The sequence below is a fragment of the Leptonychotes weddellii genome, chromosome 11 (genome assembly GCF_054177405.1).
Source record: "Leptonychotes weddellii isolate Sample4059 chromosome 11, ASM5417740v2, whole genome shotgun sequence".
Lineage (NCBI taxonomy): Eukaryota > Metazoa > Chordata > Mammalia > Carnivora > Phocidae > Leptonychotes > Leptonychotes weddellii.
In genome coordinates, this window is record NC_138379.1 from 85649587 (window position 1) to 85670298 (window position 20712).

The window sequence follows — 20712 nt, forward strand, 5'->3', positions numbered from 1 at the left end:
CTCCAGAGCAGAATCCTAGGCTGTTTGGGGCTCAGAAGTGAGGGGAGAAAGCCACACGGGCCCTTAGTGTCAGAAAGATGGAGTACTCTGGTGACAGTGACTCTGTCTGCCCCCCCCACCCCCGGGGGCCAGGGGCCAGATCTGGAAGGACAGTTACATGCCGTGCTCTGAGGGGCATGATTCAACGCTGATGAGCAGCAGGCCAGAAGCTCGGCAGGGCCACCCAGAGGACACGTTCAGCTTGGCCAGGCCTCAGCAGCCCCACCAAAGGGCACTGAGAGGCCCCCTCCCAGCTCACTCAGCCCAGGACTTGTGGATGGCAGATTCAGGCTCCTACCTCCTGATGAAGGTTCTGGCTGAGGGTGAGGTGTGCTGGGAGGGCAGCATGTGTAAGAAAGTTCTACCATAAAGAATCCTCTGCAGGGGGTGAGGGGGCGCCTGGGGGATGCAGTCAGTCAAGCACCCAGACTCTTTTGATTTCAGCTCAGGTCATGATCTCAGGGTTGTGAGATCAAGCCCCGCGTCCAGTTCCATACCAGTTGTGGAGCCTGCTTAAGATTCTCTCTCCCTCTGCCCCGCCTACCCCTCAACCCCATGCACACGTGCTCTCGCTCTCAAAAAAAAAGGAATCCTCTGGGAAAAGAAAGACAGCACCCCGCCCCTGACCCAGGAGTTGCGCCGGTCCCATTTACACAGGCCCACACCCCACCCACCCACGACACACAGACCCCGAGAGAGACGGGGAGAGAGAGAGAGAAGGTACCATTGGGGCCTTCTTGCTTGCTGTCAGGTCTTGCTCTCAGCACGTAGGTCACTGATAAAGACGCTGGCCGTGACTCTCCTTTGCCCCCTGGTCAGCTGTCCCCAGACTTCCAAAGCCTGCATCTGTCCCTCACCATCTTCTATTTCAGAGCATCTGACTCTGGACCCCCAAATCTCAATCAATGCAAAATTGACCCAGCAGGGCTCTCCCAGATGTACTGGGTTGTTCCCATCAGGCCCCAAAAGAGGGACCATGAGATCTGGGCCAGTCAGACAGAAATCCCTGATGGATAGCAGCCTCCCGATAGATCTGGTCTCTGGGCCTTTGTCTGTCCTCGGCTCATGTTAATGAAGGCAACTGAGGAAGACTCCAGCAAATCAAAAGTTTCAGGGAATTCTCTCCTTACCTGGAGTTACCTTGTTACTGAAAATGACTGTGGCCTTGCATAATTACTCCAACAAAATACTCATTGCAGCCGCCAATGAGCTCCTGGTGCTCAATTAGTTCGTAATAGTCAGTGAGAGATGCCGGGGCTTAATCCAACTACCCCAGAAGACTTCTTAACCCAACTACCTAATGGAAAGTTTAGAACTTGCTTTTTTTTTCCTTTTCCCTTTCCCTGGCAAGTGGAAGAATTCCAATCAAAATGGGATGGTTGGGGGGAGGGGGAGGGAACATGTTAACTACAGGGGGAATGTCTAGAAGAGACCTCTTTGTCAGGTTGAATCCTGGAGAGGGTCCAACTAAAGGAGCACCCACCTCTCTCCCCCACTGGCTTCCCACCTATGGGGACAGCTCCTGCCACCTTCAAGAAAGGCATAAGGTAGGCTGCTGGGGTGCTGGTCCTCCGTGTTCCTTCACTTCCCTTGAGGGCAGCCAAGCCTCTGACCTCATCCCTACCAAAGCACAGCCCTTTAGGCTATATGTCCTCAACCCAGGCTTCGGGGGAGCCCTGGGCACTCACAGCCTATCTTAAAGGGGTTCCTCTACTGTCGTGAGAGAAATACAGAATACTATGGATCTGTGTCCAATCCGAACCTCACTTGCATATTTGTGTCTGTTCTGTGGATACCTCAAAATGGCGGGACCACCTGAGGTGTCAGCTTCTCATTTTTAACGCAAGATTTCTCAATCCGCAGCTCAAGGACAGTCATAACATCCTTAGAACCCTGAGGATTCTCAAGTACAAGAAACTAGGCTCTAGACCTCCTCAAGACTGCTGTGGACAGAGAAGGAAGGAGAGGAGAAAGGGGGCGGAGGGAGAGGAGGAAAAGGGAGAGGTGCCTGCCTGGCTGGCTCTCCCTCGTAGAAGTTCTTGCTTCATCTTGTCCAGAAAAACAGGCCCCTCGCCCACCACGAAGCGCCATCTGGACATTCCAGCAGGAAATCAAAATCCCACAGCCCTCCCTCCTGAAGCCATTCCTCATCACCCTGGTCCTTGGGAGTCTCTCCCTCCCATACACTGCAGAACTTGCTCTTTCCCCCCTTGTGGGGACGGTGAGCACACCCCGCCTTGCTGACGGCTCACGTCACCTTCTCAGTCAGGCCCATAGCCCCTTGAGGGTAGGGACCCCAGCAGCAGCCGCTCTGTTCTGCCATGGTTTGCTAACCGCTGGCCCTCAGTGGGTAACTGCTAAGTGATGAATCCATTCATGAATGATTCCCCCCAAAAGAAAGCCACGTGTAGTGACCCAGAACAGTGAGAGGAGTTCCTCTACTGCCTAGCCTTCGGCATCTGGTTCCCATTTGGTTAACGTTTCCGTCCCCAGAGAAGGTTCCAGCATCCACAGTGGGGGCCTGGGGAAGATAAGGTTGTTGAAGACCAGATGTAACGAGCTTCATGCCAAGTGGTCTAGTTTCACTAGACAGAATCCAAAAGGTCAGGGAGGCCACCATCTCCCTGACATGCCTGACTCCAAGACACAGTCTGAGGACTAGTGACAACCCAAGCCATCGGAGCCCCCACATTTCTGGGATGCAGCACCAGTCAGCTGACCCTTTCAGTCCTGACTCAGCATCCCGGAGGGCCTCCCCGCCGGAGCACAGCACCCAGTTGGGTTGTCGTGCAGGAGGGACCCCAGGCAGCTCTCGGGTCCTGTCCCTCTTCTCCGTGTGGATGGTGTTGGGAACGTGACGTGACCAAGTTCTCGCCTGGTTAGGAGGGCCAAACACTCACCCCCGGGGTTCTCTAGCGATGCTTCTAGAACCACCCGACCCCCAGCCCCATAAGGCAATGGGGAGGAATAATGGTCCCAGGGGCAGTGCGGCTCAACATGCGACTCCAACAGAGCAGGAAGAGGCTAATAAGCCACCCACCTGCTCCTGGTGGTCCAGGTAGAAGGCCGAGAGTAGCAGCCAATGACTGGGCCACCCCACCCCACACCACCCCCAGGATCCTCAGGGACAGAACCTTCCCGGCTCTCCCCATCTCAGCATCCCAGGCTCTGAGACCCTGCTTATCCCCACACACCAAAAAGTGAGCATTGGAACAGGTACAGCAGTGTGGTGTACTAGAAAAGCAAGAGTGTGGTGTGCTAGAAAAGCAAGAGTAGGGGTGGGGGTGGGGGGGCAGACAGCCCTGGCTCCAAATCCAGCCCTGCCACTTCCTGGCTGTCTGACCTGATGCAAGTGACTTCAGCTCTTGAAGCCTTCGTGTCCTCCCCTGCAAAACGGAATCAGCCTATCCACGCTCCAAAGTCAACGCAGGATATCTGAGCTCAGACATACAGAGCGCCAAGCACTGTGCCCGAAACACAGCAGGCCTTCGGTAACGTGCTTTTCTCTCCTTCCCTTGTCCCTACCAACCATCCTGAACCATTCACTTATTCACCAGATCTTTACTGAGAGCCTGCAATGTGTTTGACCATGGGGATGCAACAGAGCATGCTACCACTAAGGTTTTGCCTCCATTCCTGGTCTGGTCATCCAGACTGCTGAGTCCCAGGCCTGGAAGGAAGGAGGAGGGAGCTTCAGAGCTATTCCCTCCCAGACACCGATCCACACACTCACCTACTCACCCGTTAGTTTATTCAAAAAATGACTGAGTTATAACCGCCATGCAGGTTGCTCTGCTAGGTAGTAAGGGGATGTGGAAATAAATCACAGGTTCTGAAGAAGCTCAGCGTCTAGCAGGCAAAAAAGGACACGCAAATAAATAGCTATGACACAAAGAAGGTGACAGGTGCCATAAGAGGAGGTAGATAAATGGCTCTGAGCAATCAGATGGGGGGGTGGCCTCTTGTCCTGCCCAGACAGACACATCCTATAGCGAGCCGGCTGACTTTGAAAAGACAAGAGAAAAAGGAGCACTCGCCGGCTGGCACCATTCCTAGCTCGGGAAACGAGCAGGATCTATTTAAAAAGACTAGAGGCAGGTTAGAGCCTTTTCTGGCAATTCCCAAACTCATGCTTCCTCGAGCTGGCTGGGTAGCTGGACAGCACTAACCCTGTCAAAATCCTACAGATCTTTAAAAAAAAAAAAAAATCATTTAGCTGTTGCCAGGATGATAAAAGAACCTTGCCATTCAAAGGGAGGGTCCACACGGGGCCGGAAGGTGGGGCTGGAGGGGGAGAGGAGGAGGGGACAGGGAAAAAAGGGGAACGCCCCCCAAATATGGATCAGGGCGACCAGTGAAGAAATTTATGCATTGTTGTTGCTTTACTACCTAATTAATTCAGTAATTTCAAAAAACAATTTTATTTATGTTCCATTTACCACATCAAAAGTAAAAAAAAAAAAAAATTCTACTGATGCTAAAATAATACCTCAAGGCATCTATTTTTAATCACTTAAAAAAAGGGGGGGGAGGGTGAAAAAAAAAGCAGCCCTGGTTTCTATACAATCTCTCCCGGGCAGACCACCAGCCCTCAGAGAGGGAGAGAGAGAGAGAGAGAGAGAGAGAGAGAGAGAACACAGCCAAGCCCTCTCTGAGAGCCTTCCTGGCTGCTCAAAACCGAGCTTGTCAAAAAAAACAAATCCATAATGGCCCGAGGCTCCTCTCCAATCTATTTTCTGCTCAGCTGGTTTTAAATGAAGTTATTATGAGTCATTAAAACACCCGCAAGCCAGTGGAAGTCAGCCAATTACAATTTTAAATTTAGCCCGTTCTCTGCCCCATTCTCTTGTTTTCTTCCTCTGCCCACAGAATGCCGCTGCTGGTACTTCTTTCCCTCCCTTCCTTTACCCAAAGTGGAAGAGACAGTTATGAAAATGCAGAGTAGTGCACGGCACGCAGAATCATTCACATGAAACTCACATTATTAAATTAAAAAATGCAAAACGTCAGCCCCCTCCCAAAGTCAGCCCACGTCCCCTCACTGGCCCACCGGATTCCTCAGAAACTCCAGACTCAGCCCTAGAGGGCACGGGGCTATTTTTAAAATGAAAAGGTTCCTCAGTGGGGTCCTGTTGAGAAACATGCCCATCCGTCACACAGCCATCGACGTGCTTGGGGCTGAACCCGAGAGGGGGAAACACACCACCACCATTCAAGAATTCATAACAAACACTGAAGTTCCAATTCAGAGGTAACACGGGCTTTGCAATCAAGCATGAATGTCGGTGGAAGTCACTAGATATGATGATGAGCTCATTTAGTTTTTAAATCTGCAAGGTAATGGTCTGTGCGGGGCCATCACAGCAAAGGAACAATTTTGAGTATTTCCTGTAAACGCTTCTTCTCAATCTCTTTTTTCTCCCATCCACAAGCACGCGCACGCACGCACACAAATGCCCCTCATTTCTGGGAACCTAACTGTAGCTTCTGCGCACCCTCCCAGGAGTAAATAGTGTCCTTCCCAAGGAACCATCCCATCCTACTTTCTCCATTGACCCTAATGAACTGATGAGTCTGGAAGCTCCAAAGAAGAGACTCCCAGACCTTTATGTATACTTCCCATCACCTCCAGGACCCCTCACCCCCATGGTTCCTCCCAAGACACACACACACACACACACACTCACAAGCGTGCACGCGCCCGTGCGCACCGAAACAGAACCAGCGTCCTGCCCCAGGCGACACAATTCTACTGCCCAGGGAAGCAGGAGAACCAAAGCCACAGACCCAAGCAGATGGCTGTCAGTGGTTGTCCTGTCATTTCACGGACGGTGAGGGCCGGTTTGGAGGCCAGGATGCTATCATGTGCTTTGATCTCCCTGGTGGCACTGCGTGAGTGGGACTTACTGTCTGTCCCCACGCACCAGCCTCATCGAGAAGAGAACATGAAATCCACAGAACACGCAATCCAGGCCCACTGGGACCAGAGGCCGTTTACCAAAGGCAGGAGGATCTGTCCTGACCCTTGTGGGGATGCAAACGTGAGGACTGTGACCATGGCTGCCACGCTCGGGGGGGGGGGGGGCGGGGCCCCAGAACGGAGTAGATGTCACCCTCCTTGGCCTTATATTTGAATCTCCCTACTCCGCTGCTCCAACTGTGGGGTCTTCAACCAGCAGCTCCTCCCGGCAGATCAAAGAAGCCCGTCCTCCCTGAAGTGAGTAACGCTGAGTGCTCGCTTCGGCAGCACGTGCACGAAAATAATGCTGAGGCCACAGCCCCTCCCTGGCACCAGCCCATTCCCCGGGACGGGTTCTCACACTTCAAATCCCTCATCTTCTCCAGAGAGACGGCTCCCAACATTGTGTAAGCCCCAGGCCCCACCAAACCCAGATCTGCCCCAGAAACATGAACACGTCAGCAACACGGTCTCTACTTTCTCCACGAGTACTTACCAAAAGCCCTCTGCGGACCAGGCACGACGCCAGGTCACCAATGCGTGAGGGTGCCCAGCGGGCGCTGCGCCCAGGTGCCTGGGACAGACCCCCGTAAGCACGGCGCCAGCAAGACGTGCTTCTCAGTAACAACATCCAATATGGACCTTGCAAAACCAAACCCTGCTCACCCAGCGGCCCCTGCTCAGCTCAACTTGAGAAAACACCCAGGGACCCAGGAGGAGCAGAAGCAAAGCCAGAGAAGGCCCACGCTGCCCCCCGAGAGGCCAGGCCAGGAGCCACAAGGTCCCAGATTCTGGGAGCACCCTCTGAGAACTCGTTCAGGAGTCCTCCCCAGGCCTTCTGGGCCCGTGGGACATTTTGTTCCCCACCCTAACCCCACCCAACTTCCAAGTTAAGAAGCTTTGAGGAGTGAGAGAAAGAGAGACACCAACCAAGATGGATGGAGACAAAGATGAAGCCTGAAGAAGGACACAGAAAATACAGAGGAGCATCAGGACAGGGCTGAGGCCAACACAGATGCCAGGACAGGGACAAAGAGATGGAGTGAGAGGAGACTGGGGGACAAGGAAGGAGAGAAGACAGCCACACTGAAACACAGCCTCCTGCCACCACAGGGAGCCCAGAAGAGGGTGCTGAGAAGGACCGTCAGGAGCAGTGCAGCGGGAATGGCCGGCCAGCAAAATGCACCCAGGCCCAGGGGCTAGAGGGCCGGGCCTGAGGGCCATGGAGGACAGCAGTGACCCTCCGCCCGCAAAGCCCAGCAGGGGGCACGTCTGGCAAGCAAAAGGCAGGTGACAGGGCCCTAGAAATAGGAAAGTGGCATTGCCTTGGGGTGGACCCCACGCCAACATCCTACTCCACCTACAACCCCAGCATCTAGTCGTCCTCAGACCAAAGCAACGGCCAGCAAAACAGCTCCGAACTTAGGAAGGACGGAAGAAGCAGGGGAGAGAAAAGGAGAGAGGAGGAGAATAAACAGGAGACAGACAGGGAGCCCCCCGCATCCACCTCTCGAGGGGCATTCACTTCCCCCCGAGGAATAGCATCACCCAGCCTGGCTACAATATCATAGGGTGGTGGGAGGGGGTGTGGGGGGAGAAGCCACCCTATTCTGGGGAGCGGAAAAAAAAATCAGAGACTGAGAGAAACACACACAGAGAGAGAGAGAGAGAGACACACACACACACACACACACACACAGAGGGAGAGAGAGGTTATTACATAATTTCCACTTTCTTTCCTCCACCCTTAAAGTAATGTTCTATCTGACAGGCTCCTCTCCGAGGGGGGAGAAATGACAAATCCAATCCAAAATTCAACAGCCTGTGTTCTGTTCGGAGAGCACACAGTGTACTGTACAGCCCATAAAACTCCAAACAGCCTCCAGACACTGCTGCAATCGTCCTCCATCAAAACACTTTGTCTTGCATACAAAAATAAGATACAGCGCTGAACGGAATACAAAATCAGCCCATTACAGTACAGGGAGACTGCTACTTAGCAACGAGGGGGCTCTAAAGCCTCAGTGCTCTACAGGAAGCAAAATCTGTCGAGCCTGTTGGGCAAATGATAAACATTAGCAGTATTAAAAAACACAAAAGCCATGTAAATGGATAGACATAATGTGGAAGCGAATTTATAGAATAAATTGGGATGGGGGACTTGGGCGGAGGGGGAGAGGCTGAGATCCAGAGGGGTAGATGCAACGAGCTTCCCAAACCCCTGCAAGGCACCATATGGAGACAGAGACATGTGTATTTGGGGGGGAGGGATATGTGAACCCCTCCTCACACAGGGTCTGTGGGTGCAGGGCAGGGAGAGACGTGGTAGAACGCTGTTTAATACAATGACTTGCAATGAACTTTGCGCACTTCCTCTGTGGGGCTGGCCCGACGTGCTGTCTTCAGGGCTGGGGAGCCCGGGCACGCACACCCAGCAGCCCCGAGGTGGACAGATGTGGGGCTTTACCTGCCCCGGGGGCCTCACCCCCAGTGCTGTCACTGGTTATAAACACAAACCCCAGCCAAAAAAAAAAAAAAAGTTAAAAAAAAAAAAACCCAGACAACAAAACCAAAAGCACCCCATCCGGGCTGGAAAAATCAGTATATTTCATCAGGTAAAGGGGAAAAATACTCTGGCTGTGAATCAGCAGCAGGGTTTCGGATCCCAGCCAAAACAGGAGCTAAAAAGCAAAACCATATTCTTCTGGTCTCCATTTAGGTTCCTGAGGCAGAACGCGAGAAGGGGTGGGGGTGGGGGGGTGGTGAGGAAGGGGGCAGAGCGGGGGAGAAATGTATTTTTCATCAGCCAGTGTATAATTTATAAACAGCATTAAACAGTTTTTGTTTTCTTTCTCCTCTCTCCCGTGGATGGGCTTGGACAGCAGTCAAGCCTGCATTAATTTCTGCTTTGGGTACAGTGTGTTCTTGGAGGCACATCTGCAAGCGATCATAAACTCTCTGGAATGCTGGCAGAACATCTAGGCCTGCTGGCGGGCCAGTGACGACACCACTCTGGGAAGAAGTTCGGGAAGCAGGCCAAATTCAGAGCAGGGAGGGGGGAGGGAGAGAGAGAGAGAGAGAGCAGAGTGTTCGGGAGCGAGCTGGGGAAAGTAGCTGCTTTTCCCCTCTTCCCCTCTGTCTGCACCCCATCACCCATGCAGCCCGAAGGGAAGGCAGGTGTCCCATCCCCCCCCCAACCCCACCCCCACCGAGCCACTCCTGGCTCTGCGCCCCTGTGCTCTGAACCCAAACCTCCACGGTGCCGGCCTCTGACAGCGTGTTGAGGGAGATAAGGCACCTAAGGATGTTTCTTCTGGGTCATCTCCTGGTTTAGCCCGCTGGCATGGAGTGAACCTGAAGAACGGACTGGGACATTCACTGGGGAGGAGGCAGAGAGGGGATGAACTGGCCATGGGTCGGACCTGCCTGGATAACCCCCAGTCTCGTGCTCAGAGGTGCCAGAAGCAAGCGGCAGGTCCTGAGAGGCCACCTTTAAACCCTAAGATGCCTCTCTCATCCTCAGAATGGGGACCACGCCTCGTCACCACAGGGAACTTCCCAGCTACCATGCTTCCCCGTCTTTAGGAAGAAGGACCCTGAACCCCAAAGCTAAGTGTTCCAAAAAAGAAAAAAAAAGGAACAAGGACAATCCATAGATTTTTGACATCTCATAACTTCTTTCCCTTCCACTGGATCAGGACAGGGGAAAGCATGAAAGAACTAATCTGGTTTCTGGCCCCAACCCCTCCAGCCCTTTTCCTGCCAGACGGATGACCCAGGCCCCCGATGATATGCCCTGGCCACCCCATGCTGCCGCTGGAATCAGAAAATCCATCAGCCAAAGACCGTATTCCTTCCCGGTGGCTCTGATATGGGGAAGAGACAGGTACCAGGGGAGTTTTCTCCCAGCCACGGCTCCCAGCCCCGGAAGAAAGGCAGGAGGGTTGAGTACAGGGGACCGACCCCTGGCAGGACTGGACTCCCAAAGAAAGGCCCCCCTAACCAGGGCTAGAGGCATGGGCCTGTCTATCCTCCAACCATGCCCCAAGATCGTCAGGCACACCGCTTCTCCAAGGGGGTCCAAGAAATCCTATACTCCAGGCTAGTGTACATCAAAAAGCCCACAGTCCTTTCTTGCCAGGAAAAAAAATAACCAAGTGTCACTCCCTCGTTCAATCCTTCAGTGGCTCTCCAGTGCTGGGCAGGTAAATGTGGGGTACTCAAGGCCCCCACAATCCTGCCTCATCCCTCCCCTTCCAAAGCCTGCCCTCCCTCCCCTGACCTAGCCTGCACACCCCAGCTACCACGCATGTTGCCGTGTGGCCTGGGCCTCTCCGCTACCAGTTCCTTCCAAAAGTCCATTCTCGGCAGCCATTTTAAGTTCTGCCACCCTCTAGAAGGGACACCCTCCCCCCGCCCCCCACCCCGGGGGGTTCCTCCTAGAATTCTTTCCTGGTGCTTTGTGCACAATACTGTCTTTGATCATGACTTTATAATCAAGTATCTCCTACCGGACGTTAAGCTCCTTGAAGGCAGGGATGCTGTAAGCTCTCTGCAGGGCTAAGTACACAGAACCTGAGGCACACTCAGTGCTGGCTGCAAAAATGAATGACACCCCCAGAACAGGGGCAGGCCACAGAAACATGTGAACCTCTAAATAGCATGGAGTCAAGTCAAAAACAGGAGCAAGCCGTTCTGGGTGTGCTCACTTCTAATCCACCAGTACTGGAGCCAAGCTGTGGGAAATCCTACCTCATGGGAAACCTCACACCAGCAAATCCCAGAACCAACCCGAGTCACCGCCTGGGTCTGGGGTCTCCGCGTGCACATCCCAGAGCGAGGAATCACCACTTAAGTGAGAATGAGGAGTGACAAGGAGACAGCAAGTCGTAGATGCTTTGGGACCAATCCCCACAAGGGATGGGGCTGCAAAGGGTGGGGACGGAGACGTCAGAGTGAGCCTAGGACGCAGAGGGGCTCGGATGCCTGCCCCGCTCACTGCCACAATCCTGCACTCCATGTTCTCATTCTAGAAGGAGCAGCTTTGCAAAGCATCTCAGGTGGTCACCCTTCCACCTGACCACGTCTTTTCCCAAACCCACCTCTGAGAATGCAGGGCGTAGCCGGATCAATCTCATTAGTTAATGAGTTAGGTTATTGTTTGTTAATTTAAACTTATTGTTATCATCAGGTTTATCTCATACACACTTGATTAGTTAACGCATTCAAATCGAAATAAAAACTTCAATTAAACTGAACATTCACTACTACCATTTAGGGTCTTAAAAAAAAGAAAAAAAAAGAGAGCGAGAGAGAGAGAGAGAGAGAGAGAGAGAGAGAGAGGAAGAGAAAGAAAGAATTGTCTCCAAGAAGGGCCTCCTACAGGGCAAACTTCTAATTAAACAAATTGTCAATTTCAACACAATGAAAACTGATTTAGGAGCGTAAATTTAGTATTCTAGTCACTGAAAATAAAACCTCACATCGTCAGCCTCGTACAGGCTGATTTCCTTGGATAGGGAAATGCAGAGGACAGGAAGACAACGTGAGAAAGGGGGCCGAGCCCAGAAGGAAGGACGAGCAAGAGCGTTTCACCCGTTCCCAAATAACATCTCCGCAAATTCAGTGTGGCCTGTTCTCAAGCATCGAGAAACTCTTGTCTTGCCTCCTCCTTCACCCCACCCCTACCAGATGAGAAAAAAAAAAAAAAAATTAATCGTGTATGATGACAAACTTGGCTCAGCACTCACTGTACACACTGTACCCACAAGGCTGGCTCCCTGCCAGGCCTGGCCCCAAGCCAGAACTACAATAACAAACACAGGCCACGCCAGCCAAGAGGGGGTGGGGGCAGCCAGCTCGCCGAGCAAGGAAGTGAGCGGGGAGCACCCGTTCAGCTCCTCCGAGCAGTAGAAAACAGAAGGAATGTACCTGCCCAAGGGCAGCAACAACACTTAGGGGAAGCCAGGGGCATCGTGACCCACACCCAGATCCCAGGCTCACTTCTCCAGGGCCTGCCCCTTTAAAAAAAAAAAAAAAAAAAAAGGTCCCCAGGGTTCTGGAACACCGATTGTTCTGTTAGGGCTCTACAGGGCAGCTCCAACCCTGGGCGACAGTCTGTAAAGTGGGTCAGCACTGCACACCCTCAGGGGCCGTGCTTGCTGTCGGCTCCCACCAGGGAGCCTTCAAAACCCAGCAGCAAGAAAATCTCGCGTCATCTCACCGAGGTCTCCTCTAAAACATCCCAGGGTTCTGTTATCGTGCCCCTGGGAGAGGAGTCAGAATGTGCAGAACCCTGCTTCTGCCTTGGCATCCGAGAGAAGGCCTGGCATGGCCGGCCCAGCCCTCCAACCCCGACCCCCCTGGGGGCCGTCACTGCTTCTCAGGGGGTGCGAACAGCTCAGGAAGTGGTCTAGCCTCTCTAAGCCCTTGTTGCTATTTTCTTTTCAAGACATCCCAGCACAGGGGTGAGAGGTATGCGGGAAGACAGAAAGCAGCCGCACAGAACTGAAACATCAGAGTCTAAGAAGGCTATGAGCGACCTGCAAAGGTGAATTAAAGCACGATTATGACCCTCACACCTCCCCCGTCACCAAATCCTCTTTTCCAAGGGCATTGGCAAGTGCATTTCAGAGAGGCAAGTCACTCGGCACAATCAGATGTCAGTATCGAGTAAGAGAGGTATGGAGAAGAGCGCCTAGGGAGACAGGACCCAGCTCCCAAAACTGCCGGGGCATCAGACTGAGACCACAGGACCCCGCAGTGGCATCTCAGCCAGGACGGGAGTGCACGTCCTCAGGCAGCAGCTGGCTCCAAAGGGGGGCTGCAAAGCCACTCACCTTGTCTGAACTGGGGGCTCTGGGCCCCCCCGCACATGTGCAAGTGGTGCCGCCCCCCTCTGCCGCTCTCACTGGCGCCCCCCCCCGCGGCTGAGATTGGCTCACTCACAGCCAATACTGACCGGGGGGGCGGGCGGGGGCTCCTGGCTGCCCCCCAGTGAACCCCTGGGAAACAGTCTACGCCATTCCCATTGCAGGAGGGACCCAGCGGGAGACTGGAGCTCCCCTGACACGCTCCCCCAGCTGCGCTCGTTCATCCGACTCCAGCAATGTGCTGCACATAACGGGGACAGACCCTGGCCCTACTGGCTTACAGTTTATCAGGGGAACAAAGCGAGAGGGAAATTCTATTTACGGAGAGCCAATCACGTGCCAGGCCCAGGGCTAAGGTCTGATGTGAGCCTCACAATGTCTCTGAGGGAGGGTTAAGTGCTGCCATCTTACAGATGAGGATACAGAAGAGCTTATGTTTCTTGCCCAAGACCACGTACATGGTCAGGAGGTAGGTTTCCCAATTTCTATCCCTGACTCCAAGTAGGGGAGATGGGGCACATCCATAAATAACCAGAGCACAAAGAGGAAAGACTGTGCCCAGAGAGCTTCAGATAAAGACATACGGACACCCAGAAGAAGGCATGACAGCTCCCGGCTGAAGGTGGGGAAGGATGAAGGATGGCATTGCATAAGGGCCCTTAGACAATCTGGCAAGACTAGGGAAGCGTTATTCCAAGCAGAGGGACTAGGGTGAACAAAGCCACAGAGCTCGGAAAGCAAGCTGTGGCCGTCTACACAGAGCACAAACCAACAAGTAGCTGAGTCTGGCTAGAGCGCTGGACTCAAGGAACAGGTAAGGAGAAAGGATGCTCACTGGTCCAAGTTCCGGCGTGGGCAAGGGAGCTTTAACCACAGGCTGAAAAGTGCATTACCCACATGGAAGTGTCCAGCACCACAGTGAGAGGCCACACAGGGGCCCGCAGCAGGGAGTACATAAAACGCAAGACCCACTCTCTGCACTTGGGGGGTGGCCAAGCTGGCTGGCAGTCAGCTCTGAAACCCCACACTGAACCCCAAATGACCTACTAAACTGAAGGGAGGCAAAAAGATACAAGGTGCATGTTCTAAAAATTGAACAAAAGGAGTCCATGAGTACCAAGCAGATTCTGGACACAGGGGGTTCTGGACTCAGGACTCCAGGCCAACGTGGGAGAGGTGGGTAGGATGAGGATGGTGTAGGGGAACAATGTGTGGGAGTGGGTGACCCCCCAGGGAGGAGGAATGGAACAAATGTGTGGGGACCGATGATTATACATGCTGAGACAGACAGCCACCTCACAGGGCACAATCCTCAGACCTGGAAGGGAGAAGGATGGAAAGCAAGAAGAGGTTTGGGAACTTTAGGAGGCACCCTGAAGGCCAGGGAGAGAGCATCCCACGCCGCGCAGAGTCACACAGGCTTTGCAGCAAGACTGTGGTGGGCTGAAGCATGAAAAGCGGCAAATAGCACTTGCAAGACTGTCTGGGCAGTGCGAGGGCAGACGGCAAACAGCCAGCCAGATAGAAGCTTCTGGAGTAAAGTGATGGGAACATGCCTCAGGGTCACAGGTGCGGAACTGGGGAAGAGGAAGGTGAAGCAGAGGCAGTCAACATTTCCTGACCACCACCTGTATGCCAGGGTGTGTATGCAGAGGCCTGTGACATACATTCTGTCACCGGATTCTTTAGAAAACTGATATGGGCTAGCTAGGCAACACCTGTTCCTCACTGATGCAGAAAACGGGGTTTGGGTGACAGATCAGCCAAGTGTCAGATACAGACAAGGTTTGAACACCTGCCCAGCCCCAAAGCCCACGCGCATTCCACAGATGCTGTAGGGCTAGGCGTGGGAGGCCACGCGGACCAGGACAGCGGAGGTCAACATGTGACCATAAGGAGATGGCCCTCACCTCTCCCTCAAAATAGGACTCCAAGGCTGAAAGGCAAGGGCATCGGAAGAGAGTGCTGGCCCCATAGAGAAGTCTGGAGACCTCTACAACTGAACGCAGGTGACCCCCTCGCCTCAAAGCAGCATCATTAGACCTGGTGTGTATCCTACCCTCCACCAAGATTACCCGGGCAGGCTAGATGTCAGGTGCTTGTCCACTTCCCATGCCTCACGCGGCAGAGCAGCTTTGCCCAAACACAGGCGTAGCTCCCTGCAGCCACAGAGCCGACCCCACTAGAAACGGATAAGTCTAACTTGCAAAAAACAGCACGCTGTAACTAGTCGGTGTTCCAACCTTTCTCGATCTATTAAAGGCTCCTGTATAACGAGAACCCAAGAGTCAGATTCATTAGCCCTCGAGAACCGAATGATACCACTGTCGTGCTGATGGAACTGTCATCTACTTTGGAAAGTCCATCACACAGGGCACTGGGTGCCCACGATGCCCTGGGAAACCCAAGAGAACACGAGGATGGGTTGGTGCAGACAGTCACACCATCAGGATGGGCCCTCTGCTCCAAGAACCTGGAGGGGAGCATCCATGGGACGCAGCGGCCCGAAGGCCCCGGCTGGCAGCAGAGACATCCGTGCTCTGAGTGGGGGCGACAGCAGGCCGGAGGCAGTTGCCTGCGCTCAGATGGGCCAGTCAGGGCAGCATCGCCTACCTGAATGAGCCAGTAAGTGCATTCTCAGGCGCAAACTATCCAGGAACCGCTTCCCGCAGAGCTCACACCCGTACGTCTTCATGCCACTGTGCAGCTTCCTGTAGGGAGAGGAGAAGATGGTTTGGGGCTGCTCTGGCTGGCTGGAAGGCAAGCCCACCCGCACCTGGGGGCTCTACAGCCACCCCTCCGGCAGGTGAGCAGGAGGGAGGGAGAAGGCAGGCACGGCTGCTGCAGACGGGCACTGATGGACACATCCCTATAGGCTCAGACAGCCTAGCGCGCCCCTCTTCCCACGGACCGCTGCCAAGGAAGAGTCTCCTGCTGGGCTTGTCCAAGAGCTAAAGAACAGGACACTTCCTACTGCATTACCCACTGGCACAGAGACCAAGGGAAAAAAGCCAGATCCAACTGCGGGGCCAGAAGGAGGCAGCACGGGATGGTCACTGGTGAGTTGGCACTGAGCATCCGTGGAGGCCACCAGGCCTCTGCTGACCTCGGTCACATCAGGCCTCACTCTGCTGCAGCCGTGCACGTGCCCAGCTCCCCCAAGACACCGCCAGAACCCCGCCAGACTCAAGAGGCCCGTGCCCGTCCCTTCCTGACTCGTGTCCCCAGCTCCCACTGCAGTGACTGGCACATAGTAGGTTCTGAACCACCTAGGAAGGACTCGTTGGCTTTATGGACTCCTCCAGATGTTCTGAGGACTACGGTGAGTGTCCGACATGCATGCCCTTCCCCCGAGGCCCCGCCTCAGTCTTCCCTTGCTTTTTGGCGTGAGGTTGAGCCCCGACAGAGAGAAAGAGTGCAAGAAAACCAGGTAACATCATTCTACAAATGCCATGTGAGGCTTTCCAAGTACTTTCGCACACCTAATCTGCAACTCTGTGGGCTGGGCTTGACACAGAGGATCACCCCAGGAAGACAGAGGTCCCACTCACAAGCGGCCACAATCCCAGCCCCCAGCTGTGCCCTTATCCCAACTCCGACCCTTTCCCCCCAGACCCCCTGCTCTGGCAGAGGCCAGCGGTGCAGCTGGGTCAGATCAGGGAAGTGGGCAGGCTAGCGCAGAGGTGGGCGCTGGGAAGATGGTCTGTGCGCTGCAGGCTGCTGAGGCTCGGAGCTGTTGGCTGGCGTGTGGGCCATCTGGCCGGGAATGCTGACTTTCTTCCCACCCACACTCCTGTTCTCAGGCCCTTACTTGCCACTGCCGGATGCAGGATCCATCTCCACCCCTGTCTCTGCGCCCTGCCCCGAGGAACAGGGCAGGCAACGGCAGCCAGAGATAGGAGCTGATGACAGTAGGGCATGGAGTAGAGCCTACAAGGCTCCCTTAGAGCACCAACCTATTGCGATCAGACGGTGATGGGCTGAGACCACAGTAGAAGTTTGGAGGGCGGCTGGTACGGATGCTGATAAAACCCTGAGTGCGGAGAGGAAGTACTCTACATTCAAGCCAGCAGCACCCAGATCTGAGCCTCGGAGCCCAGGTCACCACAACTACACCAAGCCACCCGCTGCCACCACCTTCCAAATCCCCAAATGAGAACCCAGTGGTAAGTCAGAACCATGCGGGCCCCCAGGTGAGCCTCCCGAGTGCCACAGTCTATGGGCCACAGTGGCTTGAAGACCGCATGCCGTGTCCACACGCCCAGGCCCCTTCACGGAACTCTTTCTCAATCATGCTGTTTTGTTTGCTCGCTTTTCCCTTACCTCCTTGCCAAAGGCAACAAATAATTTCTCAATCACACACACACACACACACACACACACACACACACACTCACACTCACATACACACCCTCATCCCTGACACTGTAGGGGCACCCCACCCCCATATTATCTCACTCCTGGCCATGGCTGATCCAACCCAATTGAAAAATAGTAACAGCACAGAACATTTTAACTGAACATTCTTAACTCCAAATATATTTCACAATGCTGGACACCGGGACATGTCCTGAGAACATTCTGGGCAATCCATGCTTTGAGACATGCGCCCAGGCAACTGAGTGTGTACGTGTGCATGTCCACACATGTAGACAGTCTTCCTGTCACTTACCCAGGCGTGGCAGATGTTTGCTTTTCTTTTTTTTTTTTTTTTTTTAAGATTTTATTTATTCATTTGAGACACAGAGATACAGAGAGAGAGAGAGCGTGAGCAGTGGGAGAGGCAGAGGGAGAGGGAGAAGCAGACTCCCGGCTGAGCCAGGAGCCCGATGCGGGGCTCGATCCCAGGACCCTGGGATCATGACCTGAGCTGAAGGCAGACGCTTAACCATCTGAGCCACCCAGGCGCCCCAGATGTTTGCTTTTCTAAGAGATGTTCTGTGAAGCAGCAAAAGCTCCCCTCACAAACGGGTCGGCAGGGGAGCCTCTTGTATGCATTCATGGTCAGGCGTGGTGGGTGGCAGTGATGGGCTTCCACCTCATTCACGTTCATCTTTTCTTCCCTAGTGATTTCTTAGCTTCCAGGGAAGCCCACCTCTTGGGGGGGAGGGGGGTGGCTGACAGGAGGACTAACAGCAGAAGGACACTGGGGTGACCAGTCTTCCGGCATCAGCAGCTACCACCAGGATAAGTATCCCCAACCACACCCTTGGACTTCCATCTCCTCTCCCTGAAGGTTCTAGACCAAATCTCTCCATCCAGACCCCAATGAACACTTTCTGGGTAACCATACTGCCTTTTTTCTGAATGTGAATGGATTTGCCTGGCAAATGGTGAAAGTGGCTTTCTTGGCCCACTGGATCAGCATGGTGTGAAAGGTCTTGCCCTTTACTACAGGGGTAACAGGGTATGGGGAACAATGCCAGGCGAGCAGCCAGAAGACCCAGATTCTCAGCCTGACTTGGCCATTAACTTGTTTTATCACCTTGGACAAATCATGCTATAACAATCTCTCCGCATTTTTTTCATGTATAAAGTGATGTGGGTGATTTCTAAGGTTCTGGTCCCTTACGGAACCTACGTTTTATCCTTTTACCTAGCTTCCAAGGAATTCCCCTATGGGGCACTATTATTCTCTCGGAGCCATGTTCCACTGTGTGATGTTCCGTGATGCCAAGGTAGTCAGGCGAAGACAGCCCAAGCAAAAACTGACACCCAAGCCCAGAAATCTACTCATTTTAAAACCTTCTAAGCCAGACGACCTGAGTTTACTCCTTTACTCACTTGTGGTCTATCTTTCAGGGAAAGAAACTTCTGGAACCCATCAATAGCCTTTCTTTGGAACCACTCTGCTGCCACATATTTCCCAGCCTTCAAAGACACAGATGTCCTATCTTGTCTGATCGTTGGGGTAAGGACCCTGCCCTGTACCTGACCCCACTAACTCAGTGCCCCGCACAGGTTGCAAAGGGGGTGTGTGGCATCCACATGATCCACACGCAGTACAAGGACAGAGGTCCTACCCCACTGGCAGAGAGACACAGGCGATGCTCACCAAGTTCAGAAGAGAAAAAGGGAGCACCTCACAAGCCTAGGAGTTGAGTAGCGCCCAGCACGGCTTGGCTCCTGTCCTCTGTTACCGGTAATTCAGAACACCAAGGGATGGATGTGGAAAGGTGGACGCTTCCAACTCGCAGGAAGAGGAAATGACGGAGAAGAATCTGAGTGCGTTCAAGAGACTTGGCTACAAACAGACTCGCTACAGCACTGTCTGCAGAATGACCAGCGAGGACACAGACTTCCAACTGGTTTCCAAGCAAAAGTGTACATTTGTATGAACTCACGGTCTCTCTGTTCTGCAGACCACAGCCCCCCACTGCCGCTCCCACGATGTTATGCCATGGATTGTTTTTTAAAATGGAAATTCTAGGGGCGCCTGGGTGGCTCAGTTGTTAAACGTCTGCCTTCGGCTCAGGTCATGATCCCAGGGTCCTGGGATCAAGCCCTGCATCGGGCTCCCTGCTCCACGGGAAGCCTGCTTCTCCCTCTCCCACTCCCCCTGCTTGCGTTCCCTCTCTCGCTGTGTCTCTGTCAAATAAATAAAATCTTATAAATAATTAATAAATAAATAAATAAATAAAAATAAGTAAATAAAATGGAAATCCTGTCCACCTCCGTCTTCATCAGCACACGCGCATAACTTCCCAGTCTGGTCTTGTCTGTTTGCGAGGTCTAGCTGCTCATGGCCATCTGAGGTCGCCCAGCTCCACAGGGCACAACTCCCTTGGTTTTCACACCCCCTTCTCTGAGAAGCAGCAACGTTGCTGGACAGCGTCTTAAAAGTAACCCAGTTCCGGCATGGCCCGGGCACCCCCATTCTAGGCTTGCTGGAGGTCCCATCAGGTCCCCGCTACACACTCCTGGGAAGTGGGCTCAGGTTCCCTGCACCCCCCACCACCCCCCCAGCAGTACCGCTGTCCCACAGGCCCCCACTGGCCCACTGGCTAAACCCACCATGAACGGAACAGATTTTCAATTATGTCCAAAAAGACAAAGAAAAAATTAACCTTTAGCAGGTTTCTAGCTATTTTCTCAAGGGAGCTGAATCACTATGAGAAATTAGAACTAAGCAAATCTGAACCTTTTAACAAGTAACTTGAGAGAAAGACACGTTCCTTCTCACTGAATCCCAACCACACAACCCTCGCTAGTCAAACTGAGCTAGCAAGATGCATCAAGCCGTCTCCGTGCTGCTGGAAGGCTGACAAAGCACGGATTCTGTCTGCTCTGGACTATACACTGTATCATGGCAGAAGTCATGTTGAGGTCTCTTTTCTTCGTAGGGCCTAGTTTTAGAAGGGATTGCTCGATGCTGCTAAGGAAACTCCTCCACCTAACGTGGGGTCGAGGCATCCCCTCTTCTCATCTTTAACGGTATTCCAAGCACAAGAGCTTCATGGGCACCTCCAACCCGGGGCTGGACTCTGTCCTGTGGGTCCTGAAGTCCTCATGAGGAAGGCCAATGCCTCTTTCATTGCCACAGAAACGCTGAGCTTCAGCCCAACCGCTCATTCTCAAGATGGGCCTTCCTCTTCCCAGCCTGCCTAGACCACAACAGCAGAAAGAGTAGAAGCCAGGAGAGACTCATGCCATACTCCATCCTCCTCACCCTCAGCCTCCAGGCACAGCCGACCACAACAGGGCTCCCTAAGAGCACCTTCTGTATCTACTGTCTGCAGGAAAAGCTCAGCCCGTCTCCATCCCACAGAGCTGAGGGCCAAGGGGAGATGCTGGGAGACCCGGCAACAAGGCCTGCCTGAGAGAGGGGTTCCAGGCCCCAGA

The 20712-nt window shown here is 53.5% G+C and overlaps 1 protein-coding gene and 1 long non-coding RNA gene across 6 annotated transcripts in view; one reads left to right on the plus strand and one right to left on the minus strand.

Moving 5' to 3' along the window:
• The window catches only part of ZBTB16 (zinc finger and BTB domain containing 16), a 170985-nt gene that overhangs the window by 77727 nt on the left and 72546 nt on the right, over positions 1-20712 (minus strand). For all 5 annotated transcript variants that reach the window (XM_031030237.2, XM_031030238.2, XM_006735359.3 and 2 more), the window contains exon 3: positions 15484-15581. In XM_031030237.2, coding sequence (XP_030886097.1) covers positions 15484-15581 — 98 coding nt within the window. The remainder of the gene's footprint in view (positions 1-15483; positions 15582-20712) is intronic.
• On the plus strand, positions 16684-19487 carry LOC145716312 (uncharacterized). Its single transcript, XR_014138924.1, has 2 exons — positions 16684-17036; positions 18673-19487. It is a non-coding gene; the product is annotated as an uncharacterized LOC145716312 (long non-coding RNA).